Source organism: Pteronotus mesoamericanus, unplaced genomic scaffold (genome assembly GCF_021234165.1).
Source record: "Pteronotus mesoamericanus isolate MK-2021 breed Mesoamerican mustached bat unplaced genomic scaffold, CSHL_Meso_final contig_164, whole genome shotgun sequence".
Lineage (NCBI taxonomy): Eukaryota > Metazoa > Chordata > Mammalia > Chiroptera > Mormoopidae > Pteronotus > Pteronotus mesoamericanus.
The window spans coordinates 31,792,081-31,810,903 of record NW_026555065.1 but is presented as its reverse complement, the minus strand read 5'-3'; the positions used below and the strand labels follow the sequence as shown (position 1 = coordinate 31,810,903).

The following is an 18,823-nucleotide window of genomic DNA, read 5'->3' as shown; positions in this document are numbered from 1 at the left end:
TGGGACAGGAAGGGATACAAGGAAGGTACCTTGTAGCCTTGTTGTATTTTCTATGTTCTAGTTAACGATTGAGGAGAAATATTTAAGTTATTACTATCACCTCAACCCAGAGGACTGCTCTAGCTCTTTGGACACAAAATGCGAGTAAATACATTTAATACAACAATAGTATTATAATAACAGTAATTACATGTATAAAGTTGGCAGTTCCCCGCCCCCCGCCCCCATATATTGGTTTGCATAGCTCCGTTTCCTATGACACCCCAGAATGGAGTCACCAGCAATTATGGATAACCTGGTAGAGAAGAGTCTTCTTAGGGAGGGTCAGGGGATGGGAAGAAGGGGAAAACACCAATTATCCGGGGACATGGGGCCGTGCCCTGGGAGTGGCCCAGGATGGGGAAGGATGAGGCCGAGGATAAATTCCCATCTCCAGGGTATGAAGGCAAGCAAGTATGGCTACTCTGGTTTCTGAAGGAAGAAGGCACCCAGTTGGGGAGAGCTACAGACATAGTGGTAGCAGGGAAATGCGCTGGTCCTTTGACCTCTGTTTCCAGGAAGCAGAGGGAAGGAAGTCAAAGCTCTTCCAGTCCTTCACTATGTCCCACTGCCATCCCAGCCCAAAATGTGCTGAGAGGAGGGGCTGTAGCCAAGTTCTGGATTTCCTCTAGAAGCCAGGAGAGAAGAAGAAGATGGGTTGGGAAGGGGAAGACGCAGACTCTTAAACAGCTGGGGGGGGACTAAGGACGGTACATGCAAGAGGGAAGGAGTGCTGGGTGTGGTAGAAAGGGGTGTGCCAACTTACCCAGGTCACAGAGGCGTAGTAGGGTCACTCAAGGCTCGGGCATGACTCTTAGGGGAGAGAAATTGAGGTGAATTAAAAGGGTAAGAAATGACCTCTTTCCTGTATCCCATCTCTCTCACCCAAGTGTCAGTTCACCCGTTTTTCCTCTCTAGAGTTTCTGAATTTGCTGATTTAATCCAAGTCCAAACCAAGCTGTTGGCATTCTCCCGTTTTCGTCCACTCCTGCACTATGCTCTTTGATATTAAAGATTGCTTTTCACTGTTGATCTGAATGCCTGTCAGCCAGGGGTGGGGGAGAGGAAAAAGTGGCTGAAGAGGTCACCCCTTCCCAGCCCTGTTGCAAGGACTTACCTGCCGGGATAGCCCTAAGATCCCTCCAGTGGCCAAAGTGGGAGTGCTGCTCCCAGGGTGGGGGGGTTGCAGGCTGGGGCTGTTTCTTGGTCCTGGGGACACATCTCCAGAAGAGTCAAGTGTTTCTGGGGCTGGAGGGGAAGCTAGGGTGAGAGCAGGGTATAGAACGCTTCCAAATTACCTTAAGCAACCAACTTGCTCCATCAGGGAATAAAAAGCTCTATAGCAACAGGTAGCTGTGAGTCACCATAGCAATCCACTTGCAAGAGAACCCCCCCTACCAAGAGGCAGTGAATTGTCAGCAGCATCATTAGAGCAACCGGCGAAGAAGCGATAGGAAACTAGAAGGACTGCCATGGTGAACCAGGAAGGTACAACAGGAAGCTGAAGCAGTTTCCATAGAAACCTAAGGAGAGCTAGAGAGAGGTACAGAGGAAGTGCTTCTTAGCAACAGGCTGCTGTAGCATTATCCTAGCAACCGGATGGAAGGCTCTTTTAGCAATGGGGAAGCTGTAAATAGTTGTCATGGCAACTGGGCTTCTTGGCTAGAAAAAGGAATTGCTCAGCAACAAGCAGCCTGAACATCACAATGATGACCCAGCTGTTGGGGGGAGCCACCCCTTGAGAGGTGCCTCACCCAGGGAAATTTGCTTGACGTCCAGATCCCAGGCCTCCTCCTCGACGCGGGCAGGCAGGGAGCAGGCTCCCGGTGAGAGGCCCGGAAGGGAGGGGCCGGCATGCTCAAAGGATGACACGGCCACGGAGGCCCGAGTGCGGGCGGCTGCAGAGAGTCGGGGTGGGGGGTGGGTGCTGGTGTGGGAAAGCCCTCCTGGCTCCCTGAAAAGACCCTAAATTTTATAGAGGGCTTCCCAGTCAGTCCCATTTCTGGGAAGACATCCACTCACTACCGTTCCTCATTTTCTACCATGCCTCCCCACTGTGCCCTCACTGTCAAGGTCCTGGCTGCTGGACCACTCCCCGGCACTGTGGCCCTCACCTCTTCCAGTGAGCAAGGCACTCAGCGTCCGCTCCCCAAGGGCCTTGATATCCAGGAAAGGTTTATTCCCAATGCCCATGGAGACCATCTGCTGCACTCGGAGCTCTAGGGAACAGAGACCCTGTTACCAACCTCCTTTGGCCCTTTCTCTGCCCCAGCCCTAGCATTGTTGTGGCTGACTCTTCTTTTGCTCCTTCTCACCTCTTATTTCTCTCCCTTATGCCTCTGGCATCTCTTGTTACTCTTCCCCGTGACATGGATGGAGATATAGTGGTCCTCAAATCCTCCTCAAGCATCTGTCTCTTTTCTCCTACATGTTGCATCCTGCCCGTTTCCCATTCCAGCTGCCCAACTTTTCTTCTAATACTCATGTTCTTTCCTTTTTCTTGGGTGTTCAGAGCAAAACTTGCATTTTTACATACCTTTATAGCTTATCAAGTACTTCCATATATAATTCTCCCTATCACACTGAGATGTAGATACTACTTTCCTTTTTTTTTTTTTCCAGATGAGTGGAATGATGTTCAGAGAATTAAAAAACAAAACAACACAAAACCGCAAACACCCCAAAAGCAAAACAAAAAACGAGTTCAGGTCACACAGCAAGTAAGTTCTGGAACCCAGGTCCAATGCATACTTTCCCACTCTCTTTTCCCCAACTATTTGCTTTTTCTTCCCTGAAATTTGCTAGATTCCTCTTTCCTTTTGGTACACCTTAGACTAATGTGTATCTCAGCAGTCTCTCTTAAATCATATCTTGCATCTTCTCATAAGTCATTTCTCTTTCTCCATCCTACATCCTATTTTCCCAAGTGTTCTCCACGCTCTCCAGCTAACCTGTCGTAACCTTGACCCCAAGCACACCCTCCCCGAGCTCTGCCTATTACCCTTGTTAAGGGCTGCCTGTCTCCACAGCAGCTGGGCAATAGAACTTGTCCACTTGAGTTTGATCTCTGGTGAAGCTGCCTGCAGAGTATATGCCTCTCGTGCCCGCCGCCGTCGAAACCACAGCTCAAAGCAGAGCCCACTGTCCCCGATGTTTTCTGTTAGCCCCATGTCAGCAGTCTGAGAAAGAGCAAAAGAGAGTGGGTAAGGATGGAGTGAGTTCTGGCTAGATGGTACCACATGGTAAAGCATTTCACTTAGCCTGGCATCTGGTAGACGTTCAGTAAATGTTTGCTCAACACCTACCATCGGCCAAGTGCTCCACATTTAGTTTCCATAGCAACCATAATTTATAGAAGGGGAATGCCCAGAGTCATGAAGCAACTTGCCCAAAGGTTTATCATAGCTTATTAGAGAAGGAAGGTTCAAACCACATCTATGTTATTCCAAACCTAGGCTTTTTTTCTCTATATTGTACTCCCCTTCCCCCCCGCCCCCAAAACACTGGAACTAGTGTATGGGGACAGAGTCTAGAAACCCTTAGAATCATGCCACATAGCCATAGGTTGCTACTGATGTTTATCTGGATACCAGGGATGTTTCCCTAAAGCAAGGCCTTCCTCCTCTTGGTTTCTTCAGTTCCGTCATGTTAAGCTATATATACAGTGTCCTTTCTCCCATCCCCCAGGGACCACGTATGTTCTTAATGGGGAGCGTCCTCCTCCTTTCTGGCTTGGAATGCCTCTTGAGTCTTCTGCATGAAAGATAAGGAAAACCTCAAAGAGCAGATTGATGACAGACTTCTATCACCCTCACACCCTAACTAATTGCTGGTTACAGGCCAAAATCTGTTCTACATGATGCAGATTCCGAACCAGGGTTGGGGTTGAATTTAGAGAACACTCTGAGTCCTCAAGAAGAACATGACTTCCTGTCCCATTCCCCGCCACACCCCCTTCCTGCAGGCATTGTACCTTAAAGGCCTGCTTGTAAACAAAGGTCTCTGACCCCCCCTCCGCGCCTTTGAGCTTGCTGAACAGGAGGAGATGCTCAAAGAGAAAGACATGGCGAAGGCACTTCTTTCGGCCACAGATGACAGTGAAGGGGTCTCGGTGCAGGAGCTGTCCCTGTTCCTTCAGATCTGTCTGTAGGAAGGAAAAAGAAAGATTGTTGGCCTTGGAGCCCTTTGTGTGTATTTTTATGGGGAGTAAAAATGTGATTTATGGGGCAAGGGCTTAATGACTAATTCTCAGAGTCAGGAAGTCAGGGGAGCCCTTGGCTTAGAATCCACCTACTGGTCACTGTATCCTGGCCTAGCAGCTCTGCCTGCCTCTGAAGATGGAAGGCATATTGCATAGCAGGGTTTATAGCCTCTCATGTGGAAGCCTTTGAATGTTGGGGACCAAAGCGCCATTTTGCCCCAGGAAGAGAATCAGCAAAGAATTGATGGGGAAAGAAGTCTATCTCAGAGGAGGTAGGTTTTCAACCTGTTCTGGAACCTCAGGGCTGGAAAGAGATAAGGTAAAGGAGAAAAAGATAAGTGTGAGTGTAGAAATGCAGGAAGAAGTGCAGAGTAGATAGCTAAAGATAAGAATTAGGAAAGGAATAGGTAAGCACAGGCAGATGTAGGATCTTGGGCTGTTGGGCAGAATATAGCTTCTTTATTTATAGATGAGGAAACAGAAGTCCAGCGAAGTTCAGTGACTTGACTCTGGCCACATTCAGTTGATTAAAAATTAGAGCTTGGGGACCTCTGACCGTGAGTCTATTTCTCTCGTCACCAGCCCACACTGCTTCTGAGGCCACAGGGGTAGGCAGTGTGAGACAGAGTGACTGGAACCCTGGCCTCACCTCACAGCCACGCACAGCCTCCACGGCCAGCAGGTCTCTGCCACGGGTCTCTTGTTCCCGAAGCAGCTGTACTGCAGCCCCAAGGGCCTGGCGCTCAGAACTCGGTTCGGGACCAGCTTCCCTTAGGAGCTCCTCCAAGAGCCGCCCATACCGAGCCAGGTGCTCCAGAGGCTGCTGCAGGGCCCTGGGCAGGTGAGGCCCACACTCTGTAGAGCCCTAGGTTGTGAAGGAGAGAGACAGGGATTAGGGAAGGGGCGGGAGCTGGTGGGGACTGAGCTCTGTCCCCGCAGGGAAGGGGTGAGTGGGTGGTATTCCAGGCTTCTGGGATAGATGAAGCTCAGACACACCCAAAAGTAAGGTGAAAACCTTTTCCCAGGAAGACAGCGGGTGGGGGGCTGCAGGAGGTTCAGTCATCCTCTGTATCTTGACAGGGAATAAAGGAGGAATACAAATAATCCCTTATATTCTCTGGCTTTTAACTTTTGAAGTCACTTTCACATCTGCTGTGAGGTCTTTTGATCCTGAGAGTATTCTGTGAGTTAGATATAGTGAATATTGCCCCCACTTATCAGTGTAGAAACAGAGACTCAGAGGAACCAAGAGTCTTGCCCAGTAATCCCTCAGGTGGACTAGATAAGAACCTAGGTTCTAGGTTCCAGGATATTATTGGTAGGTGATGTGCCTGGGCACATCCAGGAAAGCTTTTTTCCCTGAGAGAGTTTGAGCCTGGGTGGGTTTTAGGCCTTCATGGCCTCGCCCCTTCTCGTGAGCGTTGGATAAAAGGTTACCTTGGCCGGGGGGCTGAGTGCAGCCAGAGCATTTTCCAGTTTGTGTCGGTGCTTCACGTACTGAGCGTAAAGGCTGAATTGGTCCCCCTGTGCCAGTAGAGAAGAAGTAAGCCATCCCTGCAGACAAGACCCTTCCTCTCCTCCTCCACATCCTCACTGTAGCCCAAAGCGGGGACAGCAGGGAACACTCCGTCTGCTAAGGGAATGATGGGCTCCCATGGAGAGAGTGAAGGCCAGGCGGCACTTGTGGACAGGGACACAGAGGGACCCAGGGAATAGCACTAGGCTCCAGTCTTGGACCACGTATTTTGGTAGGGATGGGTTTAGGGGACAGACATTAAGAAGGAGGATCAAGTGGGTGGGGCTGAAACATGACCCGGATGAAGTTTCATAGGATCACTCACATGGCGAAGGAAGCAGGCCCCAATTCGCAGGGGGTGGGTGGCGCAACCCTGAAGCTCCCGCAAAAAGTGTGTCCGATGGAAGCTGCGAAGCCTCTCCCGGACACTCAGGGCCGCGGCCCAGGTGCCCCGAAGTTCAGGGGTCAGCTCACACCCAGGAGGTGGCACTGGCTCACTCAAAGTGGCCACATACTCCTGCTCACAGGCAATCAACTCGGACACCAGACGCTGCTGGGCACTGCGGGTACAACAAAGAGTGGCAGAGGAGACCGGGGCATGGGAGAGTCACCACCCCCAACAATGTCATATTCTTTTCCCGCTGAGCAGTTGGGCCTGCATCTTAGGCACCAATGGGGCTGGGCTCTCACCTGATGCTTCGCTTGCGCTCCATCCGGGGGGTGCCTACTCCCCAGGGCCCATCTGGCCCCCCGGCCCGGCCTAGCAGCACATGTTCCCGGGGTGAGCACGTCCTATCTACCACCTCGGTACTGGTGACCTCCAGGCCTCGGATAAGCACAGTCCTCGGTGGTCTGCCCTCAGCTTCTGGAGCCAGTTCAGGGCCCTCCTCCTCATAGTCCTCTCCACAGGGAGCCAGGGAGCAATGCGACGGGGCTGCCAGTGGCACAGGGCTGCTGGGGAGCAGCAGGGAGCTGAGGCTGGGTGAGGGGCTGTGGGGGCCCCGCTGGGCCCCTCCACTGCTGGCACTGTCTGCCCGCCGTCGCCGGTGGCCTCGTGGACTGGCCTCCTCTCCCAGCTGTTGCTGAATCCTTTTCTCCAGCTCTTGGCAGCGGGCCCGGCAGCGGCCCCATTCTCGCAGGGCTGCTGGGCTACCCAGGTCCAGGGCCAGGGCCCGCATCTCCTGGAAGGTGCCGGCACTGGGCTCCGGTGCCCGTCGCAGGGCCAGGGCTGCCAGCACTGCCTCCCGACCTGGCCCGGCTCCTGCCAGCCTGGCAGAGCCTTCGTCCACCCATTCATGTGCCTATAAGACCAACGGGGTTGGGAATGGGGAGAGGAAGGAGTGAAGTCCTGTGCTGCCCCTGCATGCTGCCTGCTGGCAGCTCTTGGCTACTTTCATGATGGCTTCCCAATGCTCATCACACTCCCGGTCCTCTCAGAACATGCCCCCTCACTCATCCAGTATCAGGAATGAGTGCTGCCTGACCATGCCACTCTAAGCTGGTATGGAGACAGTGGCCTAGATGAAAGAATAGCCAATGGTTACATAGAATTTACCACCGGCAGGCTCTGCACTAAGTGCTTTTTTTCCTATGGCTTATATAATCCTCACAGCAGCCCTGCGAGGTAGGTGCCTATGGAGGCACACTCGGGCTTGGTATCTCCTCTCAGGCCATTCCGCAAGTAGGTGGCAGAGCCCCTGGGTAAAGCCAGGGAGATGGCCACCTGAGTCCCTGCTTTTAACCACTACCCTATCAGCATCTCCAGGCAGAAGAAAGACAGTGGCGGGCATAGAAGGGTGAGGCCGTGCACACACCTGCTGGAAGAAGCGCTGTAGCCGCAGGGCCCGGTGGAGGCCACTCTCAACCTGCTCCAGCCGCTGTTCAAAGATATCCAGAACCTTCTGGGAGGCAGCATCCTCCTCCAGGGCCAGGGCCTCCCGCGCCTCGGCCAGGCGCTCCTAGAGAAGGGAGGCTGCGCTCAGACCTGGCCCTCGTTCCCATTAAGCCTGCCCCTTCCTCCCCGACTGTCTCCGCTCACCTTGCCCCTCTCCCGCTTCTCACCTGAACCTCAGCACTGAAAGCCCGGAATCGGAGCTCTGTCTCCTGCAGGGCAGACAGGCAGTCCCCTGGCACAGTGAAGCTTGCCAGTTGCTCCTCCCCTGGACCAGACAGCCACTGCAGCACCTGGGGCAGACGGGGTGGAAGAGCGGGACAATGAGGGACCAAGAGGCTTTGCAGAGGGAAGGAAAGGAAAGCTGAGGCCCAGTTCCAACCCCATCACCCCAATCAGAAGAACTTTGGGCGAACCATTTCATCTCAGCTGTAAAGTGGGAATGCTAACAGTGGATGGTAGTAGTTTCTGCAAGGCACGGTGAGAAGTGAGTAAGAGATCCTTGTAAAGTACCAAATGAAAGGGAAGCTGGGCAGGAAGGTTAGGGTTCCAGGACTATGCCTTGATCAAATCAACAAAACTGCTGTGAGCCCGAGGCAGGATGGTGAGATGAGGACCAAAATAGGGGCCAGGAGAAATTTCACATTTACTGAGCCCAGTGATGGGCATGTAGGGGACCCAGAGGCCGGGCTTGGAGAGCTGGCTCGGGAGGTGGTATTGCGTGTGTGCGCGTGTGCTTGCATGCGCAGTTATGTGCATGCAGCTCTAGTTGCCTATTAAGGGCTCTAGAGACTCACTGGTTATAGGATATTTGACCAATAAGTGATGGTAATTTTTTCCTCCAAAGAATGGCAGGACGCTGAGTGAGACAGCTGAACATAAGTCAGAATGTTCCCAATAACCAGGGCCAACAGCCAACACTTCTGTAGTCCTTTGCTTGATTCATTTGTTCTCCTAACACCCCTGTATGTGTACTTATCATCCCCATTCTACAGATGAGGACTTGAGAACTCAGAGGCACTTTCAGACTTGTCCAACGCCTCACTCCTAGCAGAGCTAAAACTCAAGCTGAGCATTTTAGACTTCAAATCTTGTGTGCTAACTGTTTTTAAACAGTGAGAGAAAAAAGCTAATAAGCAAGCAAGCAAACATACGATAAGATATATAACTCCTTGGATACTGGGATGGAGGGAGCCAATATGCAGAAATCCCAGGAAACAGACAGCCCTGCCACTACCCCCTGCCCTGCCCCTGCTTTTTGACATTGGTCCTTTATTGACCCTTTCCCTGATGCCCACATAAAGGTCTGTGAGGTGAATTCACTCACCACACTTGGGGCGAGGGAGGAGCAATCACATTTCCCCCTCTGACCCACGTAGGAGGGTGGGGAGCAAATCCCTACAGGGCTCGTAACCGTAAGAGAGAAGAATCAAGATTCAGAGAAGCCAGACTTTTCACTGAATCTCCCCCACAAAAAGGCCTTGGTTCCTAAGGCATTTAGGGCTTCCATTGCCCTCTCCTTCCAAGGGGTCTTTCCAGCCTCAGATCTGGAGGATGACATTGTATAAAGAGTTGAGGGAGGCATGGCTGGTGAAGCTCAGTGGGTTGGGTGCCAGCCTGCGAGAGGCAGCTGATTGATGTTTCTTTCACACATCAATGTTTCCCTCCCTCTCTTTCTCCCTCCCTTCCCCTCTCTCTGAAAATGAACAAATAAAATCTTCCAAAAAAAAAAAAAAAAAAAAAAGAGTTGCGAGAGCATGGGTCACAGTAGAGATAAAGAGCTAGTATCAACAGACATTATTTTTAAGCTAGGAAGGCAGGCACTCCAGGATCAGTCAGCTCTTCTCAGAACGCCCTAGCATACCAACCAGCTCTCACAATCTTTAAGGATCCTTGGTCAAACATAAACAATGCAGGGGGAAGATCTGGCTTCTCTTCTTTGCTGGTCCTGTGATGCCATCTCCCTCCTGTTGAATCTCACACTGACCATGACTAACCTCCAGGGGAGGTGAGGAAAGAGGGAAGGCCAGTTGACCAAGCCAGGTTAGAAGAACACTATCAACTGTATCAGTGAAAAGGGGGTGCTGAAGCCAGTCCCCCAGGCCAAGTAAGAGAGGTCTGGGGTCCTGGCTCACCTGCTGGAGTCGGTGCCGGCGTTGCCGCTGCTCCTGCTGTTGCACGTGCAGGTTGGAGAGGCGCACGAGCTGGTGAATGGCTTCATCCACCTCCTGATACAGTGTAGCTGGGCCTGGGCCCTCCAGCCTGGGGAAGGAGTGGGGCAGAATGAACCACTGTCCTTGCTTCTCAAGCCCCCACTCCTATTCCATCCTTGCATCCTGACAAGAGGTGGGAGAGCATCGTGGTCATTGTATAGGCCTGGATTTGAATCCTGACTTTTTCATTTATTTACTAACCTTGACCAAGACATTTAACATTTCTGATCCTCCAAAGCATGGAGGGACCTTGTGACAGTTATAAGTGGAAAAGCATGATATCTTGTCCAGATATGTTCTCAGTAAGAATGATCTGGCAGCTAAGGTTTATCGGCAGCCCTCTGTCATGTCTCGCCCGCCACGTCCACCTGCCCCAGCACACCCGTCCCTCATACTTGCTGCTGTGGGTAGAGCGCAGCCTCATCAGGATGGCTCCCCCATCCTTCTGCAGCTCTGTCAGCCGGGGATCTGCCAGCACCTTCTGTAGGGGCTCAGGCATTCCTACCGCCTCCTGGGAGCAGGAAGCAGTTGAGAGTTGAGGTCCTACCACAGTCCCCACCCTGTGCCCTTTTGTCCCATCTCATTTCATACCTCTCCCTTTTGTTCCGCCACTGCCTCCAGCTCCGAAATGGCTTGCCGTACAGAGCCCAGCACGCCGCGGCACAGACGGCACAGCCTTGCCACTTCCTGAAACACACACACAGGGATGGAGTCCAGGGACAGTCTAGGATAAGGAGCCTCCGCTCTAGGGTGGATATGGGGCAACCCCAGAGACTTTTACGGAGGCAATGCTGACTTCAATTCCTGACTTTGTTGCTTACTAATTGTATGACCTTGGGAAGGTCCAGAAACCTCCTTGAACCTCAGTTTCCTCAACTATAAAGTCCAGGTAAGTCATACGGATTTTATGAAGTTTAAAGGGATGTTGCTACATAAGCACCCAGCGTGGGCCCGGCACATTGTGCAACTTAGCAAACACGAGTCTCCCTTCCTCTGCCTCCCTCACCCTATAAAACCCTCTGCTTGGCCTATCTAGATACCCAGGTCCCATGTACACAACTAAGAGACCATGTTATAGGCCTCGTGTAATACTCGGCTAAGATCATGTTTACACCTCTTTTCTTGAATACTCACAGCGCTTAGATTCAGAGAATCAGAGATTATATCACAATGGATGTCTTTTGTGGGCAACAATCCTGAGTCTGTGATGTTGGTGCAGGGAGCAGGTACAGAAAGGCACCATCTCAGGAAGTGGGGTACAGTAACTTATCCAAGGTCACATGGACCCGGAACCAGATTTCCTGACTTTCAGCTCTTTCCGGAACCCCAGTGATGCTATTTGACACTGTTCGCTCGTTGTTTCTGACTTATCTCCAAACAAAATCATATGAAGCTTCATGGCATATTAAGAATTGATTTAACATACTCATCCCATTGTACATGCACATTTTGCTCATGGTTTGTGAGCTGTTAAGTAGGTTTGTTGAATGGAAGGGAAACCACTTTTTCCCAGCTCCCTTGGTCGAGTCTCAGATCTGCCTTGCCTCCTAGAATGTTCTCAGCTCGGTCATTCCTGGCTCTCAGTGTTCTGGGTGGGAGAGGTGCAGCTTACCTTGTGTATCTCTACCCAGTGGCTTGGAGAGGGCTCCCTGTGACCTCCCAAGTCCCACTGCAGCTCCTCTGGCTTGGCTACTCTTTTCAGATCATTCTCTGACAGCAACTCAGCACCCTGGAGACACATGGGAAGGCAGGGGGTTTCTCACTGGGGCATTGCCCCCTGGGGGTCCAGACAGGCTCTTCTCTCTCCACTACTAAGGGGCACTACGTGGGAGTGAGGGGCTCAAACCTGAAATCCATGGAGCTCAGTCGGAGGGTCACTATGACTGAGAAGCAGCAGCCGCTGAATGATGCGGGGGTCTCCTGAGTCCTAAAGGAGGGAAGAATAACCCTAAGTTGTGGGTACCTGGGTGGCCTGAGATGGCCGCTAGGGAAAAGTTAGGATCAGGAGAAGGATCTGTCTCAAGAGGTTGGTTACCTGAAGTTGATTCAGGACAAGAATGAGTGCTAGAGGCAGGGGAGGTGCCTTGCGAAGGTCCAGCAGGACGGTCAGCCCCAGTATCTGTAAATCAGGCCTGTGGGGATAGGAAGACCCAAGGAGGCAGAGTGAGTGAGTGAGTGAGTGAGTGAGTGTGTGTGTGTGTGATGAGGCGGTAGGGGCACAGCGTATGGCTTTAGCATTACTAGGTCTCAGAAGTTAGTTCCTGGTATGTCTGGGAGCCAATGGACAAAGACCCAAAGTCTGGGACGCGTGTCCAAGATGCAGTGTGACCTACCAATCAGGAGTCTATATTCATGTGGCTATTGGGTCACAGGATCAGGCTCTAGAAAATTAAGAATTCTATGCTCTGGAGGGTATAAATTCAAAGTTAGCATGTGGCATGGTCCCTAACAGGTTTTGGGTGCTCAGTAAACAGTTGCTGAGTAAGTGAATCAATGTCCTGCTAATCTAGGCAGTGTCTTAGGATATGGAAAGTCAGCAGTGTTGACTGTAAGAACAATGCAGATATCCTGGAGGTTTGGGGTCAGTACAGTCGGAAGTCAATGATCTGAAAATCTGAGGTTGAAGTAGTAGGTGTCCTAGATGTCAGGATGTCAGTGTCCTGAGATGAGGCTAAAGTCCTCATGACCCGGGAGGCTAGTGACCAGGGTGCCAGCAATGGGCCTCCATTACCTGAGCAGCGAGTACAGGTAATGAAGAGCAGTGCTCAGCATGTCTCTGGAGGGTGGGGGCTCCTCAGGAGGGCACGGTGGAGTGATGGTCAGCAGAGCTCGCCCACTCTGGTCGACCCCTCCTGAGGACACAAAATGGCCAGGCTGTCCTGGCTGGGGGCAGGCCTTGGCTACCTCCCATCCGCCCTGCCTCTTTCTGCAGCCCATCCCAACTTCTCTTTGTTTGACCCCTTGCCCTTCAACCACGATGCCCACTGACCAGTCAGCACGAAGAATCCAGATGCCATCAAGTCCCAAGCTATGTCAGGGTCATCAGAGATGGAGACTGGAGGGGCCTCTTCTGGGATTCTGTCCCCTTGCACTTCCTGCACATTTTCCAGGGTTGGTGCTGGAGGGTCAGAGGGGAGCCCTTCGGGACCTGTGGGTCCTACACAGACAGAGACAGAGCTATGGGCCTCAAGTGAGACCGGGTATGGCTGTTCTGCTCCCAGCCTTTCCTCTTCTCCTCCTCCAGCCCCCTTTCCGAGTCCTAACCTACCCTGGTCCTCGCCCCACTGACCTCAGTATCATCTCACCTGCCATGCACACCGGGCTCAGGCCCTTCTGTTCTCTCTCTCTGGCCTTCTCTTCTATAGGTCCACAGCCTTCTGGGGGCCAGGGCTCTTTCTCGTCTGCTGGTGTGAGCTCCTCTTTCGGCTCGGACTCTGGTTTCCCCGAACCTTCGTGCACCTCTTTAACCGGGCTGCCTCCTGGAAGCTCATGCTCATTTGGTGGGGGAAGACTGAGGAGGGCTTCTTGTTGGCTGGGCTCTTCCTTGTCCCTAGAGCTCAGAGGGACAGGAACACTGTCCCCTCCTCGGCTAAGAGCCCCTCTGCCTGCAGCTCTTTTCTTTCTCCTGTTTCCTTTGCCTGTTCTCCGAGGGGTGCCAGGAGGTCCTTCAGCTCCCTGGCCTGCTCCTCCTCCAACCTCCCCAGGCCTCAGGGGGCAAGATTCAGAGGCTTCCCCCAGCACCTCTGCTGGGGCCTCAGATACCTCTTGGGCTGCTGCCTCTGGGAGGGCCTCGGCTCCCGGCGGAGACCCCGGGGAAGCTCCGCTGCTGCTCCCCTCACCCGGTGGGCGTGCCCCATCCTGGTCCCGAGGCCCCAGACCCTTCTGGTGCATCCATGCCCGGTGTCTCCGGTGCCGGCCCTTCCCTCCAGCACCCTTTCGGGTGGGTACAGTCCGGGTCCTGGAGAGGCCTGAGGAGCCCTCAGCATCCATGGGGCTCCCTGTCATGGGAAGTGTCACCTCCAGCAGCTCCACATACTCGCCCTCAGGTCCTTCAGCAGGGGCATTGTGCCCATCCCCAGGACTCCTCGTGCCCAGGGCCTCCTCAGGGAGTGGAGGGCTAGGGAGCCCTGGGGGTCCAGAGGGCAGTTCTGGGGGCAGTGTGCTTGGCTGATGTCCTACCATGAGACCTTCTTTGTGCACAAATCGGGGACAGATGAGCTCAGCCCAGGGCAGCCGCTGAATTCCAGAGGGTGCAGAGAGTAGGCAGGTACTAAGGCGGCCTGTTGGCCGGTCCTTATTGATGCCCTGTAGCCACTCAGGTGTGAACAGGTAGGCACAGGCCTCATTGGGCACAGGTAGCTCCTGCACACGCCCACCCCCTGGGGCCAGGCACTTAAGTACTAGGCGGGGTGCTTGGGCTGCTGAGGGCACCACTTGCAGGTAGAAGTCCCCTGGGCACAGCAGCTGCCAGGGCAGGGCTGCTAGCTGTACCACCACCTGCTCATGCAAGCAGAGAGGCCAGCCCTCATGGAAGAAGAGGAAACCGCTGTACTGGGCCTGGGAAGAGAGATGGGAGGCTGTGCTCAGGCTTCTGCTGATGAAACCAACAGGAGAGGGCAGTTAGAATGGGACCATCCTAGGCATGAGTGGCCTTATGCCTGGTGGGTTATAACCCCAGGGGAGCAGGAGGGGATACTTGGGGTGTTCCTGTGGCAGAGGAAGGGCTTGGAATTGGTCAGTTTTCCGATGGTAGGAAGCTAGTTCCATGTGTGGGAGTTAAGAACTGAGTCATTACAAAGACATGGTCAGCAGACGCCATTGTCTTGGAGGACTCAGACTCTTTGGAGGTCTTTATAGTATAGAAGTGAAGGATCTCTGTTGAGCCACATCTGGGGGAGTAAGCATCTTGAGAAATTGATATGAGGAAAAATATGTCTGGAATTGGGTCTGGAGGATCAGGGTGTTTAGAAGCTGATGTTTCTTAGGGGAAACATCAATTTTTGGGGAAGATGAGTGTCCATGTGTTAATATCTGAGGGGCGGTGCCTCTGGGTGGGGGGATCAGTATCAAGGTAGGCTGCATCTCTGGGTTGGGGGAAATCAGTCGTTCTGGCTAGTCTCTGGAGTTAGGCAGAGGATCTCAAGGGAAGTAGAACAGGCATGCATGGCCACTTACACAGGCTTCCTGTTGGACCTTGGCAAGCAGATGCTTGGCGGGCACCAGGAAGTCCAGCGTGTACTTCAGCGCATCCTCCCGATAAGTCCTTTCCACCACCTGGAACACCTGGCCCAACAGTGTGGGGGCTGTTGCCTCGAAGGGTGGGTAGAGGGCGGCAAGTGTGCTCTGCACACAGTCTTCTACTGGCTCAGGCTCCTGGGAGAGACAAGACCAGACTTCAGATCCTTAGAGATCATCCAAGCATGGTTCCTTGGGAGCTAGGCTGCACAGAGGGGACAATCAGGAAATGCTGGCTGAATGAGCCCAGGTTGGGAGAGGGGCTGGGCCTTTCAGAGTGCACAGGCCTTGCAGTGCATTCCATGAGAGAGCCCTGAGGCCTTGACTGTGGAGAGCCAGGGAGGACTTGCGAACATTCCTGGTTCCTGTGAATCAGTGTGATTGCACAGGCCCTCCCCCAGAGAGCAGAGACAGGCTCCTGGCCATCAGGGGACTGACTTATGGCTGGGAGCTCTGGAGGGTGGGGCACTCACACTGCCATCCTGCAAGCCCCTCCTCACAGGGCCTACCATCCAGAGACCCCGTGTTTAGAAGCGGTGCTACCACCCGGCGAATCATGTGGTAAAGATGGTGGCTGGATGGGAAGGAGGACCGGGGAGTGAGGGGAGGCCCTATCTTGAATCATTTCAGCATCCTTCTCCCCTCTCCCAGAGTGGCTCTGAAGCAATCACCCACGGATTCCTAGAGCATGTGGGATTGGGTTACAAAGAACTGTGTGGGGACAGTTGAAAGAGGAAAAAGTCACAAAAGGAACAGGTGGGGAAGGAGGGAACAGGTGGGGAAGGAGGGAACAGGTCTTGATGCTATATATTGGAGCTGAAATCTTTTCTGATTCCAGCAGGACCTCTTTGCCCATCTCCACCTGGAGCCACTGTCTCAAAAGACTCAGGCCTGCTGCCTCCAAACTCACCTGCTTAAGTGAATCCATGGGTTCTCTTTCTGCATCCCACACTCTAAACAACCACCCCTCAGGCTATTCTTTGCAAACTTATTTCTCCTTTAAGATGGCTTTGAAGTTTATTTTATCAGATTTATTTGCTGTAAGTGGGCAAGGGGAAGCTCACTGCAGAGTTTTTCTAGTTCTTTGCCTACCCGACCCCCAGCTCTGCCTTTGCCCTGAAGACAAAACTGCATACCAGAGTTGCCTGCCTGTCCCGACCACGAGAAGCTAGGGCAGCCACTCTAGAGAGGGCCTTCGAGTGCGTCACACAGAGACCCGGCCCCAAGGTGTGTGGGCGAGCAGACAGACCCCCCAGTGTTCCGGGGACCCGGCCAGCGCAGTGAGCGTGGGTGGGGGGAGGGTGGAGACGCGCGGGGCGGGGTGGGGGTGGCTAGGCAGAGTGGGCTGTCTGCTCTGAGGCCAGGAACGGGGATCTAGAGCTGGAGCAGCGAGGCAGCTGCAACCCATTAGGGGCGGTGAGCTCATGGCTGAGCGAGAGTCTCAGCCACAGGAAACGACACCGGCAGGAGGGGAGGAGGGGTCTGGGGTGGGAGGCGGCAGGCAGGAGCACAGATACCAGGCCTCCAACCGGCCAGGACCAAAGAAGAGACCAGAGAAGACTGAGTCAGCTCTCCCTGGCCCAGTTCCTCTTTTCGCTCCAGCCTCCCTGCCAGAGGGGTGCCCTTCCTTTAGTAGAGAAGCAGCCCCGGGCGTGCTCCTCCCTTTCTCCACTCCCCGCAGGGAGCGCCCCCAGGCAGGGCCTCTCCCCGTCCTCCACTCCCCGTAGGGGGCGGCCCTTGGGCCGTGTTCCCCCTACCCCATTCCCACAGTGGACGCTCCCTGGCAGTGCCACTCCTGCAGTGATTCTTCAGAGAATACTTCTGGAGTGAAAGTTCGCAGGATAGTGTCCACTGCTGTCGGTATGGGCTTCATTTTAACTGTGCCCTCCAGCTCCCTGCGACCTAAGTGGCTGGTGCCAGGTCCCCTACCCGCTGCAGGGAGCTCCCTCCAGTGCTGTCCCCCCCCCCCCCCCCCCCCCCCGGCCGCTGCGGGAATGCCCTAGGACTGCTTCTGTTCCCTGCAGCGGGAGCTCAGGGGCACTCCCCCACTCCCTGCAATCTCTCGTCTGCTCGGGCAGTCACGCCTCCAGGCACGGCGAGCCCCCCTCCCCATTCTGCCCACTACCCTGAGCCAACCTCTCTTCTCCGAGGGAATTTCCCTCTTTGGCTATGTCCCTGGCCCCAGCCCAGCCTCAGCTGTGGACGGTCCCCCAGGGCCGGATGGGTGGGTCCGGCTCACCGGGCTGGGGACTGGGATGGAAAATGGTAGTTCCAGGCAGGTCAGTTCTCATGACCTGAGGCCGGGCCCCCTCCAGAGCCGCTGCAGCACCCAACCCGCAGGAGGGCTCGGTAGGGGGAGGGAAGATCCTGCAAAGGAAGGCACAGGTCAGGACAGAGGAGGGCGAGGGGAGCTGTGTGGGTTAGGGGCGAGGCCAAAGAGAATGGGGGAAGGGGCGGGGAAGAGTAGTGAGAAAGAAAGGGTGAGGGCAATAGCCGGTGGGGGCCGAGCTAGACAGTGGGGCGGACAGACAGATCAAAGACAAGAAGGGGGGATGGGAGGGAGGAGAGTCCAGGAGCGCTCAACAGTCCCAAGCAGGCGTCAGAGGCACCAAGCTGGGGACTGGCGGCCCAAAGTGGGCTGCGAGAAGGCGGAGGGGACCCCGGAGTGGCGACGCGGGACTCACCATGGCTCGGCGCGGGTTCGCGTCCGACGCTCCAGCCGGCGGGCGGGGCCCGGCGCGCCGCCGCCTCCCTCCCGCCGTTCGCGTCTCGCCGGGTCTGGCTCGGGGACAGCTCCGGCCGCGGTGGCGGCTCGGCTCGCTCGGGCTCCCAGGCCGCGGGGCCCCGCCAGGGAGGGCCGAGACGGCCGCCCCGCCCCGCCCCGCCCCGCCCCGCCGTGCCCGCCTCCGACTCCACGCCGGAGCCGGACCCCCTGCTGGGAGCCCCCTGCGCGGACTCCCTCTCCTGCGCGGAGCCCGTCGGCGGCTCCCTGGACTCTCAGCCGCTCGGCCTGGCTCTCCCTCCTCCGCCCCGCCCTCCAGCGGGTAGCGGCGACCCTGACCCTCGGAGGCCCGCCTAGCCAAAGATGCCCCTCTTTTCCCGCCGCCGCCTCGCTCCGTGCGGGGTCTGTTTAAGTCCCAGCAGGGGACACAACAGAGGCTGGAGCGTCCGTGAATTCCCTGGGGTCCCCAGCCTAGGACTGGGATCTTTGGGCGGCCGGAAGCCTCCCGTCTCTAACTCGCCTGGGAACCTCTTCTCCCTTCTGATGCCAGACTTGGGCAGAACCCGGGGCTCAGAAGAGACCCCCGCCCCCAGGCCCCTGCGCGCCTTGGGTGGAGCGAAGGGCAGGGAAACGAGAGGATTCCTCCCACCCTCCAAGGTCTTGCCGGCCCTCCTCTTTCCCCTCTCTTCTGCTCAGTCCCGGAACGTTCGGGCTCTGACAATGGGCTCCTCTGTGCGGCCTGGGGAGGGCGGGAGCGTGGGGGGCAATTAGGGAGCTGTGCAGGCTTGGGGTGGGCATCGTGGCTGAAGCGGCGAAGGCTCCCGGGATCAGGATCCTCCTGTAAGGGTGTGCACTAACCGCGGACATTTTCTGAGTTCCTTGGTCGCTGTCCTGTCTCCTCTGCACCCCCTAGCTCTCCCATCTCTGCTGGCGGAGAGAAAGCACCAGAACCTCATAATTTAATACTGAATATCAGAGCCTTCCCTTTTGTGGGGTGGCGATAGCC

The 18,823-nt window shown here is 54.9% G+C and overlaps 1 protein-coding gene across 1 annotated transcript; it reads right to left on the bottom strand.

Moving 5' to 3' along the window:
- Positions 1 to 218: 218 nt before the first annotated feature.
- ARHGEF40 (Rho guanine nucleotide exchange factor 40) lies at positions 219 to 17,912 on the bottom strand. The gene is made up of 24 exons (XM_054565653.1): positions 17,780 to 17,912; positions 15,036 to 15,233; positions 13,166 to 14,417; positions 12,850 to 13,017; positions 12,592 to 12,712; positions 11,896 to 11,992; positions 11,707 to 11,787; positions 11,473 to 11,589; positions 10,452 to 10,547; positions 10,256 to 10,371; positions 9,783 to 9,909; positions 7,818 to 7,940; positions 7,571 to 7,714; positions 6,447 to 7,057; positions 6,082 to 6,316; positions 5,678 to 5,764; positions 4,890 to 5,105; positions 4,013 to 4,183; positions 3,041 to 3,218; positions 2,154 to 2,258; positions 1,794 to 1,937; positions 1,157 to 1,287; positions 806 to 852; positions 219 to 667 (listed from the first exon to the last, which is right to left on the bottom strand). Exons 1-23 carry the CDS (start codon positions 17,780 to 17,782, stop codon positions 811 to 813), a joined length of 4,563 nt encoding a protein of 1,520 aa, XP_054421628.1. The 5' UTR covers positions 17,783 to 17,912; the 3' UTR covers positions 219 to 667; positions 806 to 810.
- Between the last annotated feature and the right edge of the window lie 911 nt (positions 17,913 to 18,823).

What these genes read in the sequence shown, in the direction of transcription:
- ARHGEF40 (XM_054565653.1), bottom strand. An exon ending in TGGCGGAACAAAAGGGAGAG is followed by an intron (nt 10,372 to 10,451) that starts GTATGAAATGAG and finishes TCCTGCTCCCAG; the next exon opens with GAGGCGGTAGGAATGCCTGA. An exon ending in TTTACAAGCAGGCCTTTAAG is followed by an intron (nt 3,219 to 4,012) that starts GTACAATGCCTG and finishes GCTCTTTCTCAG; the next exon opens with ACTGCTGACATGGGGCTAAC.